Source organism: Diabrotica undecimpunctata, chromosome 7, assembly GCF_040954645.1.
Source record: "Diabrotica undecimpunctata isolate CICGRU chromosome 7, icDiaUnde3, whole genome shotgun sequence".
Taxonomy (NCBI): domain Eukaryota; kingdom Metazoa; phylum Arthropoda; class Insecta; order Coleoptera; family Chrysomelidae; genus Diabrotica; species Diabrotica undecimpunctata.
In genome coordinates, this window is record NC_092809.1 from 39,711,964 (window position 1) to 39,737,743 (window position 25,780).

General features: G+C 33.4%; 1 protein-coding gene across 2 annotated transcripts; it reads right to left on the bottom strand.

Annotated features, from left to right (window-relative positions):
• Window positions 1-7,513: 7,513 nt before the first annotated feature.
• On the bottom strand, window positions 7,514-24,038 carry LOC140445245 (E3 ubiquitin-protein ligase COP1-like). Of its 2 annotated transcripts, XM_072537147.1 has the most exons (5): window positions 23,775-24,038; window positions 23,609-23,721; window positions 8,890-9,050; window positions 7,998-8,834; window positions 7,514-7,915 (listed from the first exon to the last, which is right to left on the bottom strand). In XM_072537147.1, exons 1-5 carry the CDS (start codon window positions 23,871-23,873, stop codon window positions 7,581-7,583), a joined length of 1,545 nt encoding a protein of 514 aa, XP_072393248.1. In that variant the 5' UTR covers window positions 23,874-24,038; the 3' UTR covers window positions 7,514-7,580. The 2 variants fall into 2 exon arrangements, with proteins under 2 accessions (XP_072393248.1, XP_072393247.1); XM_072537146.1 differs by lacking the exons at window positions 7,514-7,915; window positions 7,998-8,834; window positions 8,890-9,050 and adding exons at window positions 10,675-11,684; window positions 18,996-20,148 and having other exon boundaries at window positions 23,775-23,800.
• Window positions 24,039-25,780: the final 1,742 nt, after the last annotated feature.

Below are 25,780 nucleotides of genomic sequence, written 5' to 3' on the forward strand. Positions count from 1 at the left end.
ATACATTTCATGATAAAAATTTCAGGGATTTCATTTTTTAAAAGAGTCATGAAAGAATGTTTAGAACCCATCATAACATTAGCTCCATCAGATGCAAAACCAATGAGATTATCCTTGTAAGGAAAATTGTGTTCAGCAAAAAAACTTAGCACAGCATGAAAAAGAGTATTTGCATCTGCCGAGGCTAGTGGTATGAGAGACAGAAAGGAATCTTGAATAACATAGTTTTTTTCATACCTTACGACTAAACATAAATGCTTCGTGGTGGAAAGATCAGTCGATTCATCTATTATTAGAGAAAATTTTTTTCGTCGTAAATCTTCACATAAAATCTCAAAACTATCTTTTCCCATTATTTTCTCGACTATATTCTGGCTTTTTGTCCTAGCACATTTCAACTCCTTAATCACATCTGGATTAATAGTTTTCAAGAGATCGGGTAAATGATCCATAATTGTAAAAGGTAGATTATGCTCTACAAGGAAAGCGCATAGTCTGATTTCAGCTGAATTTTTTTTTTAAATATAACAAACTGAAAATTCAAATATATAAACGTTATGACTTACCTTTTCTTTGATCTTCAAATTTATTATTAATAATATCAAATTTCAGTTTTGATTGCGATTTCATGGCTTTAGCCTTGTCTATATGAATTTTTCGATTAGCGTGTTTGTCCACAGCATCAGTACCAGAACTAACATTGATATGTTTTGCACAACAAGAGCAAAATGCAAAATTAACCCCTTTACTGCTTTGCTTAATCCACCCAGAATATTTTAAATTGTTCTCCCAGTGCTTTTTGTATGTCTGCATATATTTTGTTCTTTTTAGACACCTGCTACTTGTTTCACCTAGGTTTGAATCACTTTCAGAACTTGACGACATAACTATTAAATTATTGTTACGCGTACAATAAAAAATTACGCTACTAATACAATAACACGACGTTACGAGTTAAGACTTCACAAACCTCAACTGACTGAAATTTAAATCTTTAAATGAGTCTGTGACTAGGAATCGAATACTTATCCGAGAAACGAAAACTCAAGTATAAAACCTTTTTAACAAGGAAATATTATACAACAAAAACAAACAAACTACCGAGTTTTTGCGTGAGGTGCACTCGGAAGCTTAGATTTATGCGTTGATTGATTGGTGAAATGGACGACAGATCGTATGACCTACACTACATGAAGTAGTAAACGCAGCCCCATGCGTATTTCTTAATAAAATAAAATAGTACAGGATTCGTTGTATATAAATTTTAATTTAAATAGACATAGACCATTTTTAGGTAGAATTACAATCATGGCTTATTCACAGCGCATTACAAAACGCTTTGTGACATTAATCAAAATGCATATCACAACTCTCTAAACAATATTGAAAGGCCATAGCTGCTGTCATTTGCGTTTGCGAGTACACAACTTATTTATAAATTTTAACGAAGTCTGTCCCTAACGAAATAATTAAGTTAAAATTGATTAAAGATTCTATAATACTTTGTTTGGCAACAGCGCTTTACATGTTGGTAGTATTGATCCACAACGTCATTGAATCTGTCATGCGCATCACAGTATTTAGATTTTCATGATGCGTCACTGCCAATTATCTCGTATTTTGTTACAAGAACCTACTATTAATGACTGCTTATAGCAGATAATTATATTTTCTTTCGTGAAAATGCTCAATACACGAGGTGTATGTAATATTATTATTGTATGGTACGTGTTTCTTGCATTTTTATAATAATAATGATAGAAAAATGTGTTATCACCGTTTCCTTTCACTAGCACTGTGATTTTTGTTTGTAATGTACGTTGTTCGGCAATATATATTGGTACGCTGGCGGGAAAAATACTTGCCTCATTTTCAGATTGTGATTTTTTTGATATATTGTGTTCCAAGTTTATATTTTAAGATTTCAATTGATTGTGCTATGCCAGTTTCCATTCAGAAAGCATTATTTTGCTTTCCACATATCATTTAGACGGATTTATTCACTTTGATGATAAACACGATATAAAAATTGCTCTATCTCTCAGTTTACGAATAAATGCGTTTTTTTTGTTTCTTCAGAACCAAAAGTAAACTTGCGGTATCATGATGTTCACTCATACAACTATTAATGCTGCATCAGAATCCGTCATTAGTTTTTCTGAATTTGGTCACTAATAACGTATATTTTCTCTGGCTGTAAGTCAACGAGAAATACATCAAATTTAACGAGGAAACACATTTGAGAATGTTATTTTCCTACAACACGAGCAAATATTTCATTTTGTAGGTACTTCTTGAAAACGGTATATGTTTCTGGAGGATATTTAGTTACAGATGTATTCACTATGATTTAGATTTGGACTAAATGTTGACCAATATAACCACTGAATATCTTTTTCGTCTGGATAATCTCTGACCACTATGTAAGATTTTGCGTTATCATCGATGAAAATGCCATTCCCATCGGTGGTAAGCCTGAAAGGTATATGTGACCTCCTAAAAGTTGTTTATTACACTTGTAGGTGTCGTCAAAATACACAAGTATAACTTTATTTAGTTGATTAGTGCGTGAGAAGTAAAATTGGATCCAAAACAGCAGACCTAAAGTTGTGGTGGGCACTGCATCGAGACTGGTAGCAGTTTGGCAGCAGTAGTTTGCTGCATCAGTGTTAGTTCATAGAAGGGGTTGATGGTTTGGTTTAAAAGACCTATAAGTGTACTTAAAAGTCTTGTAGACTAGAATGGACTGTGGAAATTAGAATTTTTGAAAGGGTGTCTAACTGTAGTTTAGTCACACAACAGTTTTTTAAAGTCATGTTCCATTTCTTTCGAAAAGCGTTCCCAGTGGTCAAGGGGAATAACTTACAGAACCTATAGAAATAGGTAGCCGAATAAGACAAGGAGACTCATTGATTCCTATGCTCTTAAATTTAATTATGGATGAAATCATCAAAAACGTTAACAAATGAACAAGATACAGAATGGAAAACAAAGAAATAAAAATACTCTGTTACCTAGACGATGCAATATTGATAGCCCAAGATGAAGATAGTCTGCAAAGACTGGTTAACAGATTTAATATAAGAGCAAAATAATTTTATATGACAATCTCATGTCAGAAAACTAAAACAATAGTAACCATCAAAGAATCAACCACATGTAAAATAGAAATTGATGGCATCAGTATTGAACAACTAATGGAAATAAAATACCTAGGAATTACACAGCAAATAGACTGGTAGGATGCTTTAATAACATTATATGACGAAACACACTTAACACTGAGATGAAGTCAAGAATTTGTAAAGCCAGTGTAAAACCAATAATGACATATGCTTCAGAAACAAGACCCGACACAGCCACAAGGCTACTGGAAACGTCAGAGATGAGAGTACTGAGAAAGAATTACAGAAAATACGCTGAGACATCGAAAGAGAAGTGAAGATATTAGAAGAAAATGCAACGTACAGTGTATAAATGAATGGACACAAAATAGAAAAATGAATGGAATAACCACATAAGCAGAATGGGGGAGACCCGTGTCGTCAAAATAGCAAGAGATAAGTCATCAATTGGCAGAAAAAGCAAAAGACGACCGCGCAGATGATACAAAGGTATTAATCCGCCAATGAACAAGCAGAATTGCTTACAAAGAGGAAGAAGAAGAACAGTTTCTTGAGAAATCTGGAAAATTAGCGGCATGGACAGCAAATATTTTAACGATCTATTCACTAAGAAGCCTTTTTCTAATGTCTTGAAGTTAATTTAGCACCATAATCACAAGTTTTTCTCGTCCACAACGTACGGACGCCAAAACGGTCATATTTTGAGGTGGTAGAACTTTTTCGCCAGGAACCTGTTCTTTTCTATTATCATCGTTTCCCATTATCTTAGATACCCCATTTCTTATACATCCCTTCCTAAAATCTTTCCAATTACATCGAATATATTCCGTCATGTTTGATTAAGTCATCTTTCCATCTTGCTCTTTGTCTTTTATATTTTTTAGTTATTTTTGGTATCGAATTTGTCACCTTTTTGCCCCTTATTAAGTATTCTGCTCTTTTTATATAAAGGTAGCTGTGCGATCTTCTAGATTTTGTACTCGTCTTATTGCGAATTACGTGCTTGTTTTTCTGTCTCTCATCCGTATTTCAAGCATAGTTTTCTGGTTTTCTTTTGAGTTACTTTCTGGATTGTTATTTAAAAACTCCATGTTTTGATTCTCTTACAAAACAAAATATATTAAACCAAAAATAAAATAGTACGAGATTCCACTGCAAAGATCACTACTGGCGCCCTCTGACCAAATTATATAAACTGAGTTTGCGTGAAATGAGTTTTTATTTTTTCTCTTTATCATTGTGGTAATAATTTAGATCGTTCACCACGTGAATGTCATATATTCGACCACATTGTAACTACATTACAAGTTTTGTTACAACAGCAGGTTAATAAAGTGATTTTGATTTGATAGAGACCATAGGCGATAGAAATTAACGCTTTATTGAAAATATTCAAATCAATGTGAATTTTATACCTTCAAGTGAATGTACTCTATAAAATGTCAAGTACAGTGACTACATGACAGATGACACTTCTCCAAAAACAAATTAGAGTGATTTATAATAATCAGGTTACAATTTTAAAGTGGGCGGAATTGTATGCCCGTCAGTGTACTTATAAAAGGTCAGTTCTGTGATTGTTTTTTGGGCACATGTTAACATAACATCTTAGTTACCTTTGTAAGTATATTTGGATATTTCTGTATTGTGCTGATTTTTTAGTGTAACGTTACCGAATTTCAAAATTGTGATATAATGAATTTAAATAAATATGCATACTAATATAATTTACTTGTATTCATTTTTCGCTACAAAATGTTTATTTCGGGTATTTTTTACTATTCGAATGACCAGTTTTATCATCGAATTTGGGTCCTCATATATAATTTTTTAAACAAGTGAATAACCTTAAGTAGAAAATTAGTAACTTTACAAGTTGATATTTAGAAAATTGATGATTACTCCGTCGTTAAGGCTAGGGATTGATGGAATTTTAAGTCAATTTAAATGGACTCTATGCTAATGAGTTTTAAATGTCTAGCTTTGAGTGCAAGATCATAGCCTTCTCATGGTGATGTGTAATATTGCTGTTGATGGAAAGTATATTGAGCAGACTGCGTCGTATAAATACTTATGCCCTGAAATTCGGTTGAACAAAGATAACCAGACATGTGAGCTCCCACGTCGCTTAGGGTTAACCTGGACAGCGTTTGGTAAATTAAACTATGTATTTATTCCTCAGCGGGCGAGCTTTTAAAAATCACAAGAGTGGGCCCGCGGCGGCACTTTATGCCGGAAGCAGAAAAATGTATAGATTAAATTCAAAAGATACATATTTATCCTTAATATAAAGTTCTAAATAATCATAAACTTAAGATAGTTAAATCAAATCATTTATTTCAAAAAAGTAAAAAATAAAATATTATTTTATAACATAATAAATCGTATTCAAAAAAAAAAAAATGTTGTTTCCTAATATTCCTCTTCCTCCACTTGAGTAAGTACACAATTTTGTCAGGTATTAGTCTTAATTTTATGCTCCTTGCATAAAAAATATATATTCGTCATCTTTGACAATGCAGAATAAATAATCAAACTCCTGGATTTCCGTAGAATACGGATTTTGAAAATCTTCCTCTTCGGATAGTTCTAAGTCGCTGTTGTATAATTTATTCAACCTCACATTTCTCTTAATCGCTAAAGTCCACTACATTCTAGACATCAGACAAATTATCAGCCAACTCTTATATTCTTTTTAGATATTCTCTTTAAATATTTTTTAGAATTTTTATACCAAGAAATGTTTTCTTACAACTAATACTTTACCACAACTACCCCTAAGATTTAAAACTAGCTTTTATCTAACTAGTAATACTGTAACTAATAATACTTTACAAAATCTTGAAATTAGTAAAAGAGCGGCACATAGGACCGATAGAGCGACCGCCGGAGGGTTACATTGGACCTACTCATATGCCTCAAAAGAAAAATCTTTGACCAGTGTGTGTTATCTGAACTTACTTATGTAGCAGAAACATTTACACTCAAAAAAGATAGTGAACAAGATTCGCGTGACTAAGAGGGCGTGAGATGTTGTCTCTGTTGTGTGAAATGTGATGTTGAACAACACAAACATATTATTGCATATCCCGTAAGTTCGTCATTAGCTTCAAAGGCTCAGGACAGATTCCCATGTACACATACTAGACACACTATCTTCCCACATGATTTGGTATTCTCATTTCGTGCATTGTTTCAAAGATATTTTTTCTATTTATTGTGTCACAAGCAGCTTTAAATTCCACAAACGTGGTGATACGTTTCTTGTTTAGCTCCCTTATGTAAATCATATTGTCTTTGCCATTGCTATTTGTTTTATAATTATTAATTTTTTGGAACCTCATGACAAGACAATACATTTAACTTTATACTGTCAGCTAACCCAAGATTTATAGTAGTTTTTTTTATTATTGGTCTTTTCCTTGTTGTCCCCCTTTTTGGACACGTCGCCGTCGTGTGTACAACTGCTTATTAAATGAATGTAGCAAGCTAACATAAATGCTACTGCTACTACAGCGCACATTAATCTCCATGTGAAGACTACATTCAGCTCTCCTCCAGAAGTGACAATATCTCCGTATTAGCTATAGATAAATTTTTCCATTTATTTGTAAAACTAAGACCAGATTTGCTCACTAAATTTTGATTTTTTTGTATATTTAACAAATATAATTAGTTAGTATAAACTTTTATTCATCCCTTCCAAATTTCTCATTGTACAATTTGCATTAAGATAAGACGTACCTATCTAGAACTATGAAAGAGCTACTCGAATCCCTAACGATAAACTTTTTATCTTAAGTGTCGTTTTATAGTTACACGATTGAGGTGTCGTTTTTTTTTTAAACAATTGGCACCCAGTAATCTAGGTGGTAGTTTTATTGTTACAAGGAAGCACGTGAGTTTAGGAGAAACAGTGGTTTTCTTTTAAATTCCTCATCATTATCATCATCCAGCCTCCGTAAACTCCTGCATTCTTTACGATTTTGTGCTATTTGTTGTCAATTTTTGGTGATACGCCTGATGTCGTCAGCCTAACGTGTAGGTGGTCTTCCTCTACTACGTTTGTCTGCTCTCGGCCTCCAATTTGTAACTTTACTCGTCCATCGTGAGTCGTGCATTCTCGCTACAAGGCCTGCCCAGTTCCATTTCAGTTCCGCTGTGTTCTACAACATCAGCAATACTCGTCCTTCTTCGCAGATCTTCATTTCTTATTCGGTCTCACAACGTCACTTCCAGCATAGATCGTTCCATTGGTCTCTATGCCAATCTCAATTTCGAAGCCTAAAATTCCTACTGTTAAGAAATACTATACACCACTAGCATTGTACGAAATTTGTAAAAAATGTAGACATAATGAGTGAACTTTGACATGTGGTAGAAGAATGTTAAAGAAATAAAAAAAACTTTATTATTTAGCCTTATTTCATAACTATTACAAAATTTTGTTAATAATTAAACCTGTCTTCTAATAAATTCAATGAGAGTTCTTGTAGGTCTGCCAGTCATACCCTTTTGTAGATAAGGAGTATCATCTTGAGGACCCATAACACCGGCGATGTCCAAATGCAACCAGTCCGTGTTTTGTGGTACGAATTCTCGTAGAAAAGCTGCGGCCGTGCAACTACCGCCACCTTTTCCTTTACCGACGTTGTTAAGGTCGTAGGCAGTATTTTCTGCTACTTGTTTGGTAAAATTTTTCCACAAAGGCATACGCCAGACTCTATCCCCTGATGACGATCCAGACTCTTCCAGTGTACCATAGAGCTTGTTGCTATTGGTGAAAACACCTAAACAGAACGAAAACAAAAAATGTATTATATTTAAACTTCAATGATGAGTATATTTTATTTTTAATATTACTAAACAAACCTGTAGCCGCGTTTCCTAATGCGACCCTCATGGCTCCAGTTAAAGTCGCAATGTCTAAAACCCATTTGGGTTTGAATTCTGAGCTGTAACATAGTGCATCTGCCAAAATGAGCCTTCCTTCTGCATCAGTGTTATCCACACATATTGTTTTTCCGTTTCTTGCGGTGATGACATCGCCCGGTTTAACAGCGTTGCCAGATGGAAGATTTTCGACTAGAGGAATTAAAATTTTGATATTTGTTGGAACTTTTAGTCTCGCCAAACCATAAATGGCACCAACTACGGCAGCTGCTCCTCCCATATCGGCTCGCATCTCGTCCATAGCTTGAGCTGGTTTTAAACTTATACCTCCAGCATCAAATGTAACCCCTTTTCCGACCAGAACGTACGGCGCGTCGGAAGTAGCTGCGCTGTTGTAGGTGATTTCTAAAAATTTTGGCGGCTCTACGGATCCTTTTGCTACACTAAGGAAGGAGAACATCTTCTGATTTTCTGCCCATTTTTTATCGTAAATTTTTACATCTACTCCCAAAGGCGTTAAAATACTATGGACTTGTTCGGAAAAAATGGTAGGCGTCAAAAGATTTGCTGGTGTATCGGCTAATTTTCTCGCCAAATTTTGTGCTTCTGCTTTTATAACTCCTTTCTGCCAATCCTCAGCAACGCCAGATCCATTTAATTGACAAAGCTGTACTTGTGGTAAGCTATCTTTTTTCGACTTATATTCTTGAAATTTCCAAATGCCTAAATTACTTCCTTCGGCAGCTGCTTCTGCATTACAAAAGTCTTCCACGTCAATATTTTTAACCCCCACAGATTCCAATGCTCGACAACCGGCTGGAAAAATGAAAAGTTAGAAATGACAATATAAATTACTCTTGTAATATCTTACCGGAAGCAGCGATCCTTACATTTTCGTTTCCTTGGCACATCAGTTCAATGTCATCTCGTGTGTCCGTGTCTTTACCAAGTCCTGTGACAGCAACCGCATTGTATTCTGTATCTAACCCCCAAAATACAAAACATTTTCCAGCTTTGATTTCGTTTCCAGCGCTGAAACAACAAAATGTTTGATGCAAAAAACAACAATAAATGATGAAAACATTGTTTAAAAATAATGGAATGTAAGGTAATACGTACATTCTTAATATATGCATATTAAAGTACGGTAGGAATAACTGAACAAGAACTCGTTAATCTTCCTCAATAACTGTTTAAAATCAATTAATCCTGAAGGAAAAATCAAACTTTGTCGTCGTCACTTTCCTGCCAGGGCAGCTTTACTCGTCTTGGAGTAGATATTTGTGTAAAAGTTGTTGATGGAGCTTATGAAGGTCCATAGAATTTTCCTCCATGTACTTGAATTGAATAACATTAAAGTAGTTATAAAGTTTTGTCGAAAACTTGTGAATTTTCTTACTCTTAATAAATGATCATCATTTGATGCTTCATCTCGTTCTGAGACGGAACCTAGAGCTAGTAATTCACGTACGTAAAATATGTAGAAAATAGTGTATATATTGTATCTTTCGGTTCTTTACTGTTATCTTTTGAACTTAAGACTGGGTATTGAAAAATCTGAAGATCGGGGAGGATGGACATTTGCAAAGCATTGAAGACTGCTCATTTCAAGCATAATAAGGCAGCTTTAGCAGAATTTACTGTTGCTATGAGAAGATTCGATGTAGCTTCGCTGCAAGAGCTCTGGGTTTACCAAGTCCCAGGTCCAAATAAAAGGTCTATTGAACCTGGGTGGTCAATCAATAAGATTTTTAATAAAATTTAATTTATTTAATTTAATCATTTTTTTAACAACATTTAATGTTTTACTATTTCTCTTATGGTTAGGATATTCTATTTTTGTAAGAATAGAATATCCGTGAATAAATAAATATACTTCGAATCTGGCTCAATATCTAGATATTATCGAATTTCTGTAGTATTCGTCAAAGACTACAACGTCCAGAAGATCAACATGAACCTTTGGCTTATAACAGTTTCTGACCCACTGCCCATTACCATCCAAGGTGACTTATAACGACGACTCCCAGTGTATCAGGTTTCAGCTACCAAAGCCGACAAGGATTCCTGTATATGCAGTATCAGCGAAACCCCATGCTTCCCACCGAGTCAGCAGTAATCAATTATATAAAAACATTTGTCGTTCTTTATTATTAATAAATTTGTAGCACTTTACTTTGTTTCTTGTATTTTCAAACTAAAATTGTTTTTGAAAAAGTTAAAAAGATGTTTAGTAATATATATATATATATATATATATATATATATATATATATATATATATATATATATATATATATATATATATATATATATATGGAGGCGATTCAGTGCTCTAAATTATTTACTTCTTAGTAATTTCGTTTACAAGAAGATTATCTTATATGCATATAAGATCGTCCACATCCTTCTGGATCTTATTGATTTCATTTGTAAATTTTTTTGATGTTTTTGTCTTCTGTGGGCACCTATTGCTTGAGACAAGAATGCACTCTAATTGATTTAATGCCAGCTAACGAAAATACCACCTTAGTAGCGGAGTATTGGCAGTAAAGGATTTGAAGAAGTAATCCGGAGGGAAAATAAGTAAATCTAATTGCATAATTACAGTAAGAATAGGATGCCGTATCTAATAAAATAAAAAAAAATATTTTTTGTATCTTTTTATTTCATAAAATTGTCTAATACTCATATAGAAGATTTTGATTTATTACAATAAATAAAATTCTGGAATAACTTGGAGACACAGATGTATATAACTATATTATATCATATAATCATCTTAATTATAAACGTCCATGGAAATTAAACATACAATGACTACACCAGTTCTAAGACATTGATAATTCCTCTACTATTAGCTGCAACAATCACATTCGAACTCTGCTTCCAACATACTGCAGATACGAATTCGTTCATATCGTCCTCCCTTCTTTCCTGTTCCAAAACGCCCTCTACAGCCTCAAATTTGTAATTAAACAGTTTTTTACTCAAACCTTTGTAGTACACGTAGAGGGCGTTATTTTCGGAGCCGCAGGCTACGTACTCGCCATCAGTAGCCAAACCGACGAAATTCTTCTCATTGACATGACCCACAAACGATCTCAAACAGTACGGACTATTAATGCTCCACATCTTCAACTGAGAATCAGTCGATGCACTGACTATTTCTTCGCTATTTAAAAACTTAACGTAACTCACAGCTTTTTTGTGTCCTTTAAAAACATTGACGGCTTCTTTCATGTTTCTTAGATCGTAATAATGAACACAGTGATCTGCACTACCGAATGCTAAATGTGACGAACTTTTAGGATTAAATTTGACACAACAAACATTTGCTTTGGCCTCTAACGTAGCAATAGAATGTTCTTCATTTAAAGAATACAGCTTAACTCTTGCATCGTCAGATCCCGATGCTATTAGTCTAGTATCTACACAATTAAAATCTACACTCCAACAACGTTTCTCGTGTTCCTGATAAGTTTTCGTCCTCTGGCCGGTTGATGCGTCCCATATGGTCACGGTACCTTCGTAATCGCTGGAGGCGAGAGTACTTTTGTGGTACGTGTGCCAGCTAACACACGATATTTTTGATCTGGATACCATTTCGACACATGGGTAGTGGACGCTGACGATATCTTTAATGACTGCACCATACTCAAACACCTAAAAAAATAAATTTATTCTCATTTATTGTCATTTTAAAATCAATAAAAGTTTTTTTGAACTAAATTAATGTATAAGATGAAACAATGGGATACTAGTTTAGAAAATATGGAAAACTGCACTCGAAGAAATACTTTTATACATTGAAAGAGAACCAGGGGATTTTTAAACCAACAAACTAGAAAATTGTATACTTTGCCGATCTGAGACTGTGATTTTGAGCTCATCATATGAACCAATAAGAAGTATGGGGACCTCTTTTCGATAGCGAATTAGGTGAACAGCAAATTCAAATCTTCTTACTGGTGACTATTGAACGCTGCTAGGAATAATCTTTTACTCCGACATGCATTTACAGTTCATCCTTGAAAACACTATCTTTTTCACTCTTTACGTAGGTAAAAAACGTTAAAGTGAAAGTAAAAGATTGCATTTCATTTCAATACGAATTCCACCATTGTTCTACACGTGTTTCGAGTTATTCAACTGTCATCAAGAAAACTTGTGGAGTTCAAACTGAAATGAAATCCAATCTAGTATTTTTATATTTCACGAACTTCCACAAGTGTTCCTGATGAGAGTTGAATAACTCGAAACACGTGTAGAACAATGGTGGAATTTCATATATATATATATATATATATATATATATATATATATATATATATATATATATATATATATATATATATATATATATATATATATATGTACATGCACACCGTGAAGACAGTCACAATTTTAAAGGCACTCGAAATATATACGAAAATGCAACATGACTGTAGAAATTGGCAGAGGGATGAGGCAGGGAGATACTTTGTCCTCAAAACTATTTATAACAGTCATGGAGTATGCATTTAAACGATTAAAGTGGGACTCAAAGGGTATTAACATCGATGGACAGAAATTAAATCCTCTCCGATTTGTCGATGTCATTGTTCTTATAAGAAAGAGACTACTTAAGAGAAGCCAGAGTAATGCTACAACTACAACAAGTAACACGTATAGCCGGTTTAAGGATAAATTATGGGTTAACAAAAATGACAAAAAGAGCTGGCAAAATGCCGAAGAGGATTCAGAAATGAGTGACTTTGTCCACATATAGTGGACCCCGGGTCGCGGACTCTGTTTTAGCTGTTTTGTTTATTCGGATTCGAACATCTGCTTTTTTCTTCGTAATATATAAATACTCTAGTATTTAGGGATTTTACCTATACATTTGGACGATTTTATCTATTTTACATGTACATTTATAGGCACAACCTTAATTTGGACATCAAAGTAAGGCTCCTATGATGTTATATCTTCTCTACTAACTATGCAGATGACTTCTGGACACTTACTGAAGCGATGGAGAAGAAATTTGAAGCTTTCGAGATGGATATACAAGCGAATCCTAAGGATATCATGGACAGACAAGATAACCAACGCAACCGTACTACGAAGAATAAAGAAAGAAAGAGAAGTGGTTACACTCTAGCGAACCACCAAGCTAAAAAGAGCTAATCCTTGGAGTCCTTTGCGTTTAGGTTCGTTTTTAGACGGTGGGAATAGCGGAAGTAAAGTCGCTTGGTGTAAAGTTAAGTAGCTCCGAATCCAGAATTAAAATCAGAAGTAGGATGAAATACAATTATATAGTTTCCTAGATGTAAAGAAGTCAAAGTAAGTAAGTCAAAGAAGTCAAAGTCAAAGTGAAGTAAAAAAAACCCAGTCTAGTAAAATTAAATCAAAGCCATAAACCGAAAAGAAAAGAGAGAAATCATATGCTGTATTTAAACCATTCGAGGGTGAAGAAGGAAGGAAAAAGAGGGTGGAAACAATCAAATCACGCCACACCATCAATGAACGTCTAATAAAATTAGTCATGAACATACGAAAGACAATATTTGATAATATAAAGGTCTATAATAAATAGTCTGATAGCAGAAGAGGAAACAGTCGAAATGTTACAGAAAAAAGTTGGTAAATTAGTGTCATAGATCTTGAGTAGGTGTATGACACAGTTCCTAGACAAGAGCTATATGGGAGGATATAGGAGATATATAAGAAAAAACCGAGGAGAAGATGGAGGGACAATGTGACATAGGATTTGAGACTTGGGAGGATATAGGAGATATATGAGAAAAAACCAAGGAGAAGATGGAGGGACCATGTGACAGAGGATTTGAGAGAGAAAGGTTTGATTTGAAAGAGAAACGAAGAAGACACGATTGACAGAAATGAGTGGCGAAGAAGAGTAAGATATAATAATATATATACAGTCCAACAATTAATTGGGAAACGCAAATGACGAACAATAGACTGCTTAAGAAAAGTATAAGGTACACATATGGCACTTCTCAGAAAAACAACTATGGAAGACAATAAAAGAAATTGGAATACACCAGGGATTAATAGAAACTGTAAAGCTTTGTACAAACAAACAACAGAAACATAGTAACGGTTGAAGCCAGAAATAAAAAAAAAATAAAAGAAACAAAAACTAAAAACAAGGAATTCACCACAAGGAAAGATTACTAAAGTGATGATCTATGTTTTCTACGCTCTTACAAATTTTCTAGAACAAATTGGAAAACGCAGATACTGAACACGTTGGAGACCATATACTAGCAAAGATCAAGAGATCAACCAGAAATGAGATAGAATACTGCTAGAGTAAAAATAAGTTTATTTGACGTTTCTATTTCGACTTCGGAAATCGTTCTCAAAATAAAAAACAAATAAAATAAATAATATATGTATATAATATATAATAAATTAATAAAATAAACAAATTTTGATTTATTTTCTTATTTGGTGAAAAATTCATATTGACAATTCAAACATATATTAACACATTTTAAAGTAGATGATTTTAAAATGATATTGTAAATATTTTTGACTTGCGTTCCTGGGAGAATTTTATTCGAAAATAGTTCATTCGATTACATGAAATCAACAACTTAAAAATATGCGTCAGAAAAATCATAGCACGTAATTTGTTCTTTAAAAAACAACCATGAGCAATGATGACAATAAAATTCTCCTGTTAGTGATCCCACAGTAAATCATGGTAAATCAAGATATTCCTGGAAATCAAAAACATTTTTGGTGCAGCCATGATTTTTTCATTTTATTATACATTATTGATACTTACTTTGATGACTTCCTTACATGACTTTGATACATTATTTAGTTTTAAGGAGGTTCGAAGTTCGGTTGGTCAGCTAGTTTCTGAATAATATAAATGATAAAGAAGAGACAATAACATTTACCAAGGAAAAGAAATATAATAACACACTACTTTTCCTCGATGTTTTAATCTCAAAGAAGAATACGGGATATCAGACTAACGGGTATAAAAAACCAACAGATATCTAAATTAAAAATCAAATCACAATATCAATATTAAAAAGGAAATCATTAAGTCCTTATGCGATAGAGCCAGAATGACTTGTTCCAACGAAACTTCGTTCTTAGAGAAAAACATTTGCTAACATATGCTTTATTTAAAAATGATTATCCTTTGTCGTTTATAAATAAGAAATTTTCAAGAATAGGCCAAATGGAACAGAACAACTTAGAACGAAATCCTGTAAAATTCACTAGAACTAATACGAGGAAAATAACAATACCATACATAAAAGGATTATCGGAAAAACAAAACGATAGGAAATAAATTCAACATTTCAACAATATTCAAAACAACAAACATATTGAGATCTATTTTATCTAAAACTATACCTAACAATGATCAAGAAAGAACAAAGAATTGTATTTATAAAATTCCTTGTGAATGCGAACATTTTTATATAGGTGAAACATCAAGACCATTAAATGTTAAAATAAATTAACATCAATGGTTTTACCTCATGATTTACTGTGGGATCACTAACAGGAGAATTTTATTGCCATCGTTGCTCGTGGTTGTTTTTTAAAGAACAAATTACGTGCTATGATTTTTCTGACGGATATTTTTAAGTTAAAGTTGATTTCATGTAATCGAATGAACTATTTTCGAATAAAATTCTCCCAGGAACGCAACTCAAAAATATTGACAATATCATTTTAAAGTCATCTACTTTAAAATCTATAATATATGTCTGAATTGTCAATTTTCAGAATTTTCTACCAAGTAACAAAAAACTTGGGAACGATTTCCGAAGTGGAAATTGAAACGTCAAATGAACTTATTTTAAAGTCGGATTGTGGCTTACTCCCAACAAAAATAGTAAATTGCATTAAGATGTCACAAGAAAATAGCTTCAGAACGATATTAAGCAAACTACAGGTATAATATAAAATTACGATATACGGAAAACAGGTAAACGGGTACCAATGGGTTATAGATTGCTATAAAATTGAATTAATGGACTGATAAATTACAGCGAATGAAAAGGAGGAGCGAAGTTAGAAATTAATACAAAATAGGAACATAGGCTTACACTACAGCACAAGTGAAAAGTCACTGAGTGGCAAATATTCACACAAAAAAAGAGCGCCATTACGATAGATAGGGCACATATTCACAACAGAGAACTTTAATTAAAAATCTCAAAGATAAAAATAAAATGATTAACAATTGAATTAGATTCGAATTTTTTATTTATTGCACTAACAAAATTCCTACATACAGGAAAAGAATATCAGAGAAGATCGCTGGGAATGAAATATTAGAAAACGATAACATCGAGGAAAGCTGGGAAAAACTCAAAAATAACATAATTAACGCAGCAACAGAATCACTTGGAGAGAGGAAAGCAACGAACACTAAGATATCAAAAAAGAAAACACCATGGTTTAGAGAGGAAGTAAAGACAAAATGTGAAGAAAAGAAGAAAGCCTTTTTACAATACAGACCACAACAAACACAACAGGCATGCAACCACTATAAACGAATCAGAAATGGAACGAATACTTTAGTTAGACAAATAAAAAGGGAACAGATGGCAGAGCTTCTCAAAACAGATGGAATACGACTTCTACGGAACATAAAAAAAATATGGAGAATGATCAGAGGACAAAGAAATGAGATGAACGAACTAATAAAAACGAAACACATTCAGAAGGAAACATGGGTAGACTACTTTCGATCACTATTTGCTAAAGGTGACGATAATGAACCGCCAACACCAGAGGTGACGACAAACGAAGAAATAGATATTGAGGAGGAAGAGGTAAAGGAAGCATTAAGGAAATTAAAAAATAGAAAATCACCAGGAGAGGACAGAATATCGAACGAACTCCTAAAGTACGGAGGACCAGATCTGACCAAACAACTATTAAAACTAATCCAAAAAATAATAGAACAAAACAGAATTCCTCAAGAATGGAGATCAAGCATCCTAATACCTCTTTTCAAAAAGGGAGACAAATCGAACCCGGAGAATTACAGAGGAATTAATTTATTAAACACAACACTAAAATTAACAACCAAAGTCCTAACACTGAATGGAATTACAACACTAGCAGAAGAACAACACGGTTTTAGGTCGGGAAGATCATGTACCGACGCTATATTTATAATGAGGCAAGTGCAAGAGAAATCATTAGAATACAACAAACCGGCATATCTATGTTTCGTGGACCTTAAGAAAGCATTTGACCGGGTCAAATTAAAAGACGTTATCCACTTACTGTACGCAAGGGAGATACCTCTAGGAATAATTAAAACGATCGAAAATATCTACCAAAATAACACAATAAAAGTAAAAGTAGAAGAAGAACTAACCGACCCTATTGAAGCTGGCAATGGGATAAGACAGGGAGATTCCCTGAGTCCTCTATTGTTCAACCTAATTATGGATGAAATAATAAAAAAGTAAGAACTAAAAAAGGATACCAAATGGAAGAAAACAACTTAAAATAATCTGCTATGAAGACGACGCAATACTACTTTCTCAAAGTGAAGATGATTTACAACGCATGCTGCACCAATTTAATATAACCGCCAGAAAATTTAACATGTTAATTTCCCCAAAAAAAGACAAAATGCATGGTTACAACAGCAAATTTACTAAGATATAAATTGGAGCTGGAAGGTCAGATAATAATAGAACAAGTGATGGAGTTTATATATCTGGGCATCACATTATCTAGCTACGGAAAACTCGAAACTGAAGTGGAAGATCAAGTGAATAGAGCAAACAGAGCCACAGGCTGCGTGAATGAAACAATATGGAGAATAAACATATCGGGAAAGAAACCAAAGGCAGAATTTACAAAACAGTTATCAGATCAATAATGACATATGCGGCAGAAACAAGATCTGACACAGAGAGGACAAAAATGATGTTAGAAACAGCAGAGATGAAAACACTTAGAAAAATTGATGGTAAGACACTATGGGAATAGCTAGAAGTACAGATATATGACGTAGATGCAAGGTGGAGAACATCAAGAACTGGGTAAGAAATAGAAGAGTAGAGTGGAACGATCATATAAGCCGAATAACAACAAATAGAGTATTAAAGACGGCAAGGGACGGTTCCCCAATAGGAAGACGATCAGTAGGAAGATCACGAAAACGATGGAACGACAACTTACGGGAGGCACACTGAAAAACAGACAGTCATGTCTACATACAACGGTACAATCAAGTGGCCTCCAAGATCAGCAGATCAGCAGTAAAGAGGCAACCTATTTGCGTGGAAATAGTTCAGAAGTTCATATCTATCAGAAGTTTGCTATCGCTTTGATGTATTTATGACATTATATGTCGTAGGAGTATGATTTGTTAGTATATGTGTTTGAATCGGTAAACAACCGCGTTATAAAGTCATTTTGGCTTTCCATGGCATCATCAGACGCGGGCTAGGAAACTGTAACACATTTTGAATAGCGGATAGTACAGAAAACAATATTAATAAATTGTTTTCGTTCATGGCCATCAACATAGTAGCAACTTTGTACGCTACCAGTTAAGTGAGTGAAGAACAGTCAAGACACGTTTGTTAGTCTTTCATGTTTGATTTTGTATTCAGCCTCTGCGTCTGATGAGGCCACGGGAGGCCGAAATGACGTCATAACGAGGTGTTGTTTACCAATTCAAACACATACTGTTTTAAATATACATATTTACATATAATTGATAGCATTACACAAGTAGAATAAAACAATACGAACATGTATACAAGTCAATCAACAGATACAAATAAAACAATACTTTTTGCCGAGCCATATACAAAAACAAATATTTCATAAAAACATAACTAGTAACTGAAGATCATCCAATATAACAAGTAAGCGTAAAGTAAGTGTTTTCAATTACTACTAGAGTGTTGAATGAATGAATGAATTTCAAAGTACTACAAAATAGCAAAATATACTTACCTTAATTCGTTTTGTTACACCGGCTATGGCAAAAAATTCGTTATCCTTATCGAACTCTATACTGGACACTATAGTAGAATTATTAAAAAGATCACTCGAGTAATTTAGTGTGGCGAGGACTCGCAGAGAATTATACGTGGAAAATTTGATCAAGCTCTCTCGGAAATGATCCAGCCCAACGTTAATTTCGGCGGCGGATTTTGTCTTATCGATGATTTCTTTACCGAAGAACATCTCTTTAGATCGATGAGAAAAGTAACATTCGACGAAATCGTCGAAATATGCGTGCATTCGTCTACGTCTCATGGCTAGAGAGGTATTTGTTTCTTCTTCTTTTCTGCCAATATTATCTATAATCTCGATCATTTCTTTTTTCATCGCATTTACCGCTGATGCGTCCGTTTCCGAAGCTCCAGCGGCCGTCCTCTCTACTTCTTCTAATGTAGGACATTTACTGTGCACTTCTTTGATTTTTTTACCAACCTGTTCAATGTCTTGCTCAATAATACAAATTTCCTTAGCTATCTGTGATTGCCTTTCTTTTTTTTGAACAAGCAAGTGCTTGAGAAATTCTAACAGAAGTTTATTTTGAGCAGCGCATGATTCAGCTTCTAAAAGTTGTTTCCGTTGAGTGAGCACTTCTAACATGACGTTTACATCTGGAAGTGTTAGATTTTGTGATTCACTAGCCACAAAATCTCTTAATCCATCGACAGTAGCAGTAAACTCGCCAGAACTGTCTCTTGTCAATCCAAGAGCTTCGTATCCATTCAAACGGAGTTTATGCTTCTTTATAAGTTCATTCAACAAAAAATTAGGAAATATTTCTTCTAAACTTAGAGTTAAATTACACTTAGGACATCTTTTTTGTGTTTCAATAGTCTTAACTATGCAATTATAACAATAAGTATGGCCACATTTAGTGACGTGAGCCTCTTCAATCAAATTGAAACACACTGGACATAAAAAATCAGAGTTTTTCTCATCTAAAGCGTTACTTGCGGTAGGACGTGGGCGTTTCGGAGTACGAATAGACGGTCGGTTTTGCGGTATATTGGAACCACTGTGAGACGAAGCAGAACTGCTCCTGCCATCACGACTTGATGCCATTTTTGTGATGCGATAACTGTGTGGTCATTAAATCACTACTGACCTGAAACAACCAAATGATGCTTCAACTTTACAATCGATACACACAATTTGATTACATCTACATTAAGAATTAAAATACTTGTTTTTATTTCTCTGCCAGGTCTTATGCATTTAATTGTATAAAATTTGTTATAGTTGTTACAGTGACTACAAAACAAAACTCACTTTTCAAAAAAATTTAATGTAAGCTAAATATTATCAAGTTCTTTTATATACAACAGATAGAGTGGTAAAACGAGTCGTTTTTCCACAATTATGGTATATGTCTGTAAGGTTAGCATATCCATTTTATAAGGCCGAATTCAGACTAACACTATAATTTATTGCTAATTTATTATGACAAGACAAAAATATTGCTGTAGCCGTTTCCAAGAAACAGTGGATATGCTAACTTTATGGTAAAGCTAGCATAGTATAGCTATATCTCAGCAAGGAAAAGGGGTACAGTACCCATCTTGATGGCATATTTTATTGCTAATTAATTTCTATTGATTGGTATATTAACCAATCTGATGAATTGTAGATTTACCACTTCTGAAACCAGCCTGGTATTTTCCTACTATCCATTCTGTATATGGTGCCATACAGTGACATAGTACTGTGGAAAATATTTTATATGCTGCATTTAGAAGCGTAATTCCTCTCTGGTTAGAGCATTTAAAGATATCTCCTTTTTTGTGTATGGTGCAAAGTATTCCAATATTCCAATCATTGGGGAGGGATTTCTGTGTCCATATTTCTTTTATAAGCTACTGTAATGCCATAATGGTATCATGGCCACCTTCTTTATATAGTTCAGCTGGGAGATTATCTATTCCAGGTAATTTGTTTCTGGCTAGTTTTTTAACTGCATCTTTAAGTTCAAGAATCGTTGGTGGTTCCTCTTACCTCTCGTCTGCTCCCCTTACCTCATCTCTTTCGTCTTCCAGGTTTTCTTCTTCTTCCTCACATTAAATGCATGGTTAAAGTATTCCACCCATCTACTCAATATATCTTCCCTTGTTGCTATTCTGACTTCTGCATTGTCTTGTGGTTGCATTGAATTCTTTTCTGTTGATGTTAACTGTCTTATAGAATGCTCTGAATTCTTTCTCTCTGTTAAGGTTTTTTATATATTTAAATTCTGTATTTAGGTGGTTTCGTTTTTTCTTTTGTGTATCCTCTTTTCTTCTCTTCTCTTTGTCTGGTAATTCTCTACAGTTGTTCTAGTTCATCGGGTAAGCATCTTTCTGTAAGCTTCATTTTTTTCTTTTGTTGCATTCTTGCATTCATCATCAAACCAATGATTTTTATGGGCACAAATTTCTGTTCCTATTCCATCTTTTGCTGCTGTTTCAATGTCTTCCTTTATTCTGGTCCAGTAGTAGTCTATATCTGTCTGGCCTTCTTCATTTACATTTTGATTCATTAGCCTGTTGGTGATGTTTTCCTAGTACCGTTCTGCAATTGTCGCATCTCTCAGCTTTTGCACATTTTGTACAATGATTTGAGTCTATGTTTGCGCCTCTATAACTTCTGCAGTTTATTAGCTGTTAGTTAGCAGTTAAGTTAGCATAATCATTGTTTCTCGGCAACGGTTGCAGCAATAAATTGTTTCTTGACACAAAACTTCGACAATAAATTAGCTATCAATTCCTTGAGGTTCGCTTTTTGACTGATATCTAGGTTTTCCGGGGCTGTGTTATGACCTAGGGGATGATGGGGTAGCTTTTGTGGAATGATTAATATACTAATCAACAGAAATTATTTAGCAATAAAATATGCTACCAAGATGGGCCCTGTACCCCTTTTTCTTGCCGAGGATAATTTCAATAATTTTTTTCTTTCCTTAATAAGTTACCATAAATGATAAGTTACCATAAAAATTACCAATAAATGACAGTGTTGGTCTGAATTTGGCCTTATAAAATGGATTTGCTAACTTTACAGACATGTGCAGTGTACCACATATGTCTGCATATCTGAAATCTATCAGATACGCTATCTTTTATGTGAGACTAACTTTTATTTTTCCTAAACATTTCACTCTTTCTTGTTCATTGCTATGAATAAGAAATAAAAATATATTCTGATTATTTAGTCTTTCTAAAATATATCACAACATTAATATTAATTGTTAAATATTGTTTTTATATTCTTCTTATGTCCTTTCAGGATCAGTCCACACCACAAAAATTGCACCTAATACCAGAAGAACTACATATTTCCTCATTTTCTCTAGAACAGGTTCCTCTATATGAAAAATTCTATACAGCTAATTCTGTGGAAGTTTTGTTTATAAATAACATATTGTATTGACACAGATTCCTAAAATTGTACCAGTACAAAAAATATTTCTGAGGTACCAAAAATTTAGAAAATAAAAAATGAAATCAATTTGTTAACAGAAGTAGTTAAAAATCTTACAATAAGTTCTTGAACCACTGCAGACCAATTTGACATTCATAATTCCACAGCCTTAAAAATTTCGAAAAGAAATAAATCTTTCCGTTCATATACATTTCAATGTTATCAAGAACTAAGAGAATGAGATGCCGAGAGACAGGCGTAATTTTGTTATGAAATTTTAGAGCTAATGCGGACAGATAATTTTTAAAAAACATTTTGTTTAGTGTACATTTACATTATTAATGAACCAAATGTTCAAAATCACAGGTTTTGGTTGACAAGAAAGCCTGAGGATATTATTAAAAACAATACCCAATATCGTCACAAAATAACTGTCTGGTTAGAAATATTAAGACACAATATTATTGAACCATTTTCCATGAGAAAAATTTAAATTAAGAAATTTTGGATTTGCTACAAGAGATTTTACTGAGACTTGCAGAATATATTTTATCTAGAGGCATCTACTAAAATCCAAAATTTATTCTGTCCAAAAATCTACGGATATTCAAGCATTAAAAATGCAAATTAATGAAGAGTGTGCAAAAATAACGCCACATGCTCTAGCTAATGTTAGACGAGAATTCTACAATCAATTGGGATAATTCTTAGTACAAAATGGTGAACTGTTTGAACATTTGTTCTAGTTTTATGTTTAGAAATTATTTTTATTCATTTTTTCAATAATCACCTTTGGGATACAGTATTAAATTTAATTTTTATAATTTCATGTCATTTGAGTGCAAGTACCTTTATTTATCAAATATGATTTTGAAAAGTTTTTGCTTCTATCTTGTTTTATTTTTGAATATTTCTAATTATCCACTTCAAAAATACATACAAGTATGTTATGAAATCTATTTTTAGACCTGTTAATGTAACACCAAGTTTTGGTAATTATAAGGCACCATAATATTAATATAATTTCTATCTTATAATAGGATACTGTTTCTGCATCAAATGAACAATTTTTTGTATTTTTAAGAATACCTACATGCAAATGTCTACAACAGTTGTATAAGGTACTTAGAATTTAATTTATATAAAATGACCTACTAACTTTTAAAACTTACAGTTTGAATTGTTGTAAGAGTTTTCCTTGAGTTATTTCATTATATTTTGTTGCTGCCGGAGTTAGTATAGCTTCATCAGTACTACTGGTACGAACTCCCAAAACTAATCCTTTCTAATAAAAACAATGCGTCAGACTTTTTAAATAGTTGTAATACACTATATTACCTTAGAGGCTCCAGCGGTGGAAGAAAATCTTACAAAACCAAAGTTATTGATGTACGAACATAACCTAAAATACCTCATATGGTGTGAACGCAAAGCCATACTTCTAAATTAAAAATAAGTAAAATTTGTACAACTTTTTGTTCGTAGGACTTAAATTTTGATGTATAACATGGGGGCAGTTTAAAATTTAGAAAATTCGTTCTTTCCAAATCCCAAATTGATTTTTGACAATTCACTCTTCTTCTGTTTCACTTTTTTTTAGTAATGTTCACGATGAACACCCTTGTAATGTATATTGGAATGTGCAGTGATTTTTTATGATTTGATTTATGATTTATGATTTATGATATTATGATTAGAAACCAATTTCAACTATTATTCAAATTTATTAAAAATTATTACGTTTAAAACAATCTAGAATTTTTGTAAAGAGTAGATAAAAAAATAATATATTTATGCAGGGTGTCTACAAAGATTCAAAAGAAAAAGAAAGTACCTAGAGTAGGATTTAGTTTTTTTACGAAGTTCAAATGATAAATTTGGAATTACAATTTCTGTGAAAGGTGACAATGAAGCAAAATACCAATTGTTATAATGTCAAATTGTTGTACAAAGACTGTTTCCAACTGACAATTTGACTTTAAAAGTAGGTATAAATTCTTTTTGAAATAGGTAAATAAAAAAGAGTGGGGATATGCTTACATTTTTTGCTGAATTTTAGAAATTTTGAACTGAATACTCATGTTAAGTTTAGATTTACGGGAAAGTAGGCTATTGGTGTGCACCTAAGGCTACGTTAGGATATTGCAACTTGAAGTTATAAGTACTTCAAGGGATTAGACATACCTATTGGTAGGGACCGTATTCAATGAATGGTAAAACAGTAGAACAGTGAGAGGTGAAATTTCCAATTAGTGTAACGCGCACAATTGCCCAACCTATTCGGCTAATGGTGCGCATATGTCGGATAACTGTGCGCAATAATAGAACTTAAAAATGACTTTCGAAAATGTAGTTTATTAAACATACATACTAAAGGCATAAACAAATATACGAAAGAAGATAAGAAAAAAATTTAAAGATATATTAAAAAACATCTCAGCACCGCAGAAGTCACAAATATATCCTTATGGACTATCCCTCCTGTACACATGCCATGAGCTCGTTAACAACATATCGAACACTTATACCATACCTCGTCTTTTTGCGTACCATCATCACAATACATAGAAGTCATTTTCATTTGACACGAGATCGTTCAACGCTTCATCATCGCACAGTTCACTTTTTGAAACATCTTCGGAACTGATGTCTTCAAAAATCTTCCTTTTTGTACCTTTTTTTCAATTTCGTGGTTCTTTGTCCTTTTGCCCATTTTGACGTTTGTTTAAACAATATTGCCTTTCTTTCCTCTATTCAATTTCCATCTCAAGTTTTTCTCTGTTAGGCGTTTCTATTAATATCTGAGATTTTTGTTTTTTTCCGGCAAGTCTTTTATGTTTGGAGTGGTTTCGGAAGCGGGCTTAGATTTTCCAAAATGCTGCTGCTGGATGTAGGCCTACCTACTTGGCTTGCATGCCTACTACATGCTTGTATGCCTACCTACTTGGGACTACAGAATCATTATTTTTTGTATTAGAGACTTAAGTTTGGTTGTCTCTGGAAGAGGTGGACGAAAGCGGGAAAGACCAGATGCAAACTGCCTGAAAGCTTGATTGTGCTTTGTACATTGTAGCAGTGTGCACGTATGCTTTATTAAATATCTCAGCTAAATCATATTAGGTTATCCTTTCTGCTGTCAATAAGTAATACCCACAATACTTGTTGAATGCTGATTTTAGAGTATCAAAAAAAGTTATATCCAATGGTTGGAGCTTGTGTGAAGTGTGAGGAGGTATTGTTACCACTCCCATGGTCTCTACAGTAATTAAATATATGAAGAGAAATGTGACTGGAGTGGTTATCTAAAATCAAAATGATTGGATCGTATTTTTGAAAAGACATTA

Bases quoted from the DNA above. Each gene is read 5' to 3' on its own strand.
- LOC140445245 (XM_072537146.1), bottom strand. From the start codon at position 20,105: ATGGCATCAAGTCGTGATGGCAGGAGCAGTTCTGCTTCGTCTCACAGT. The intron at 11,685-18,995 runs GTAAGTATATTT...TTATTTTTTTAG, and splicing joins GTGTAACAAAACGAATTAAG to GTGTTTGAGTATGGTGCAGT.